At 42.2% G+C, this 3,139-nt stretch overlaps 1 protein-coding gene and 1 long non-coding RNA gene across 2 annotated transcripts in view; one reads left to right on the top strand and one right to left on the bottom strand.

Moving 5' to 3' along the window:
* Positions 1-1,461, top strand: part of LOC135090969 (uncharacterized) — a 2,344-nt gene extending 883 nt beyond the window's left edge. The window contains exon 2 of the mRNA XM_063988216.1: positions 994-1,461. Within this exon, the coding sequence (XP_063844286.1) occupies positions 994-1,389 (396 nt within the window). The 3' untranslated portion in view covers positions 1,390-1,461. The remainder of the gene's footprint in view (positions 1-993) is intronic.
* Positions 1-2,460, bottom strand: part of LOC135090970 (uncharacterized) — a 2,582-nt gene extending 122 nt beyond the window's left edge. The window contains exons 1-2 of the long non-coding RNA XR_010262222.1: positions 1,745-2,460; positions 1-796 (exon numbers count right to left, since the gene is read on the bottom strand). The exon at positions 1-796 is cut by the window's left edge and continues 122 nt beyond it. This is a non-coding gene — a long non-coding RNA (uncharacterized LOC135090970). The remainder of the gene's footprint in view (positions 797-1,744) is intronic.
* Between the last annotated feature and the right edge of the window lie 679 nt (positions 2,461-3,139).

Genomic DNA, 3,139 nt, shown 5'->3' with positions numbered 1-3,139 from the left:
TTACTCCCGAGTTATTGTAACTTAGCCTCATGTATGTCTGTTTTGCCAGATCACAGTACCTTCCTCATTGAAATATTTCATATACAGATTGCGTACAATTGTGCCGTTGATGGTGGTGTGTTCTTCATACTCGAGCGGTAGCATGCCAAGGATTTCATCAGCGTTTTCTATATTTGCATCAGAACACAAAGTTGGGGTGATAGGTGCTTTTGCGAAGGTAATTATGTAGTGCAGTGCAAGCAAGAACTATTTTCTCTACTTTTTTTGGTTCAAGGTTAATGGCTTTATGAAACACTTCAAATCTTTTAGCAAGTATTCCGAATGCGTTTTCTACGGTGCGTCGAGCTCTTGACAGTCGGTAGGAAAACACACGTTGCTCAAGGTTTTGATTTTGATGAGAGAAAGGCTTCATGATATGACGCTTCAGAGGAAATGCATCATCAGCAACGATCACATATGGTAATATTTTTGAGCTGTTTGGGAGTACCTCATCATCTGGCATACCGGCAGATCCTGCTTCAATACGCTGGTTGAGAGAACAGTTACCCCACACTCCACCATCCGACACTCTTCCATTAGTGCCCACGTCAACATATATGAAGTTTGAGTCTGCATTGGAGACAGCCATTAACACTATGCTGTGGCTTCCTTTGTAGTTGTAGTAGAAGGAGCCGCTATCAGGTGGTGGCCTTATCAGGATGTGCTTCCCGTCAACTGCTCCGATGCAATTAGGAAAGTTCCATTTCTTGGAAAATCCCTGTGCTACACGCTTCCACTCCTCCGCTGTTTGGGGTGTCTGTTAATGAGAAAAATGTTATTAAAGGTCTTTTGTATGCGTTCTCGATATATATAATACATTATCCTCTCTCTCTCTCTCTCTCTCTCTCTCTCTCTCTCTCTCTCTCTCTCTCTCTCTCTCTCTCTCTCTCTTTCACAGGAAATTAAAACGATAATACACGTTGACATACACTAATGGCTTGTATCTATTTCCAGATTTTCAATGATCCTATACTTCAACAAAATGAAGATGGTTCTGTAACCCATACAACACCAACGCCTGTCACACCTGTCCCAAGTACATCGCATGATAATGTACCACCTGCAACGCCTGAGTCTTCACGCATTCAGACTCAAACTACCCGAGGGAGAAAAAGGTCTTTACTCACTGACGAGAGGCATGAGGTGCTTGAAGAAGCGCTTCATCAACTGAAAGAATTATCTCGATCGGAGAAGGATAGCGATGAAGAAAGTGCTTTTGGTGATGTTGTTACCAATGATTTGCGAAAGATGAATGTAGAAAATAGGATCCATGCACAGAAACTAATTTCTGAGGTACTTTATCTGGGGAAATTAGGGAAGCTCACCTTTTCATCCAAGGTTGTTGGCTAATTATGTAGTACGACCATTATTGTCTGTATTGAAGTGGCATTAATATGTTAACAATAAATCTGTGACAGTTAAGTGGTAGTATGTCTTTGTCCCTGGTTTAGAAACAATATTCATGAACAACTTTACATATGTGACATATGTGTAGAGATGCACTTTTATATGACGGGTTGCGCTTCAACGTGGGTAATGTACGAGTGGCCAAACACCAAGCACTTGGGTCTTTTTACATACACCTAACAAGATGTATATAATGTATGTAATTAATCTCGCGTCTATGCTTAACTGTAGAGATGTTCTTCACATTACGCAAGTCATATTCATAATATATGCACCGTCACAAACAAGCATTACTTACCTTTAAGTATGGATCCTTAAGCACATCATAGATGGTTTGGCACATATCAGGAATGATTGCAGACAGACTCTGTTTTGAAATCCTTGTGCTGTATTGAAGTGAACTGTAGGAGCACCCGGTGGAAAGGTACCTCAACGTTGCTTCCAGACGTGCTGCAGGTGAAATGCTCTCCCTCATACAGGTGTCCTGCTTTGTTATAAAAGGTTTTAACTTTTCCAATAAATCGTAGAAGGTATTTGGGTCCATCCGCATATAGTTCGTAAAGTCCGATTCATAGCCAGTTCTCAATTCTTGCAAAATGGTTGCATGGCTTCCCCTTTCATTTCGTTTGTGTAACCAGTCCTTGCACCATTCCCTTCTTGTCATCTCCTCCTCCTCCTCACAGAGTACAGCAATGATCATGCTGCATAGTGCAATTTTTTTTAGCCTTCTTTTTTTCTTGTGGACCATGGTAGTGATGTACTGCACCACTCGTCCAAGGCCACACACTGACTTAAATGCCTGAGTTGCCAACGGACATCACCTTCGAACATTGTCCACCGGTCTTTGCCCTGTGAGCAGAGTTGAAACAGTGGTAAACAGCCTCATCTGGTACCACTGATTGTTGCCAGATCCACTTCCATCGTTTCACCGCTTATGACGTCATCCTGCTTCTCCTCTGATATGGTAACGATTTTGTCCGTCGAGCATTGTTCGATCGTGTGGACGCACCTTAAGAGCCAAAGTTACTGAGGCATCATAGAGTGGGAAAAAAAAAAAACATATGCAAGAGTTATGAGTCACAAACTTAGGCCCTTCTCTTTAACTCCCTAAAAATGACGTGCATAGCTAACTACAGGGGTCTGGGTGTATATATAATGCAGGGGTGAGACGGGTTGGCTAGAGGCAAGGGAAATACAAGGAAATACAGGGAAATAAAGTATATGGTAAGCATGTACTGTGTCTAAACTAAACATAAGCTTTAACTTACGTGTCGTGAGGTGTAGGATGGGGAGGGAAGGTGGAGGGAGAGAGAGAGAGAGAGGCAAAGACTGACAGATACACAAACAGATAAGAAAAATGAAGGAACAATGCAATATATGACAGAAACAGATATAAAAAATAAAACCCAAGTAAGTAAAGGTAAAAATGAAGAGACGAGTAACATTGGCATTAGATATAAAAACCCTTACAGCATTACAAAGGGTAGGAGAGAGAGAGAGAGAGAGAGAGGGAGAGAGAGGGAGAGGGGGAGAAGACACGCAACACAGAATACAGGAGATAAAAATACAAGACCAAAAAAAGAACCAAGTGGGAAGCGTAGGCGCCGGATGAAGGTATATAAACATTAATTAGGAGGGGAGGACTTGAAGGAGAGGGGGAGGGAGGGGGGAGCGGGAGGGGGACACCAAAACA

The sequence above is a fragment of the Scylla paramamosain genome, chromosome 36, assembly GCF_035594125.1.
Source record: "Scylla paramamosain isolate STU-SP2022 chromosome 36, ASM3559412v1, whole genome shotgun sequence".
NCBI classification, from domain to species: domain Eukaryota; kingdom Metazoa; phylum Arthropoda; class Malacostraca; order Decapoda; family Portunidae; genus Scylla; species Scylla paramamosain.
This window is presented reverse-complemented; position numbering and strand designations above follow the sequence as displayed.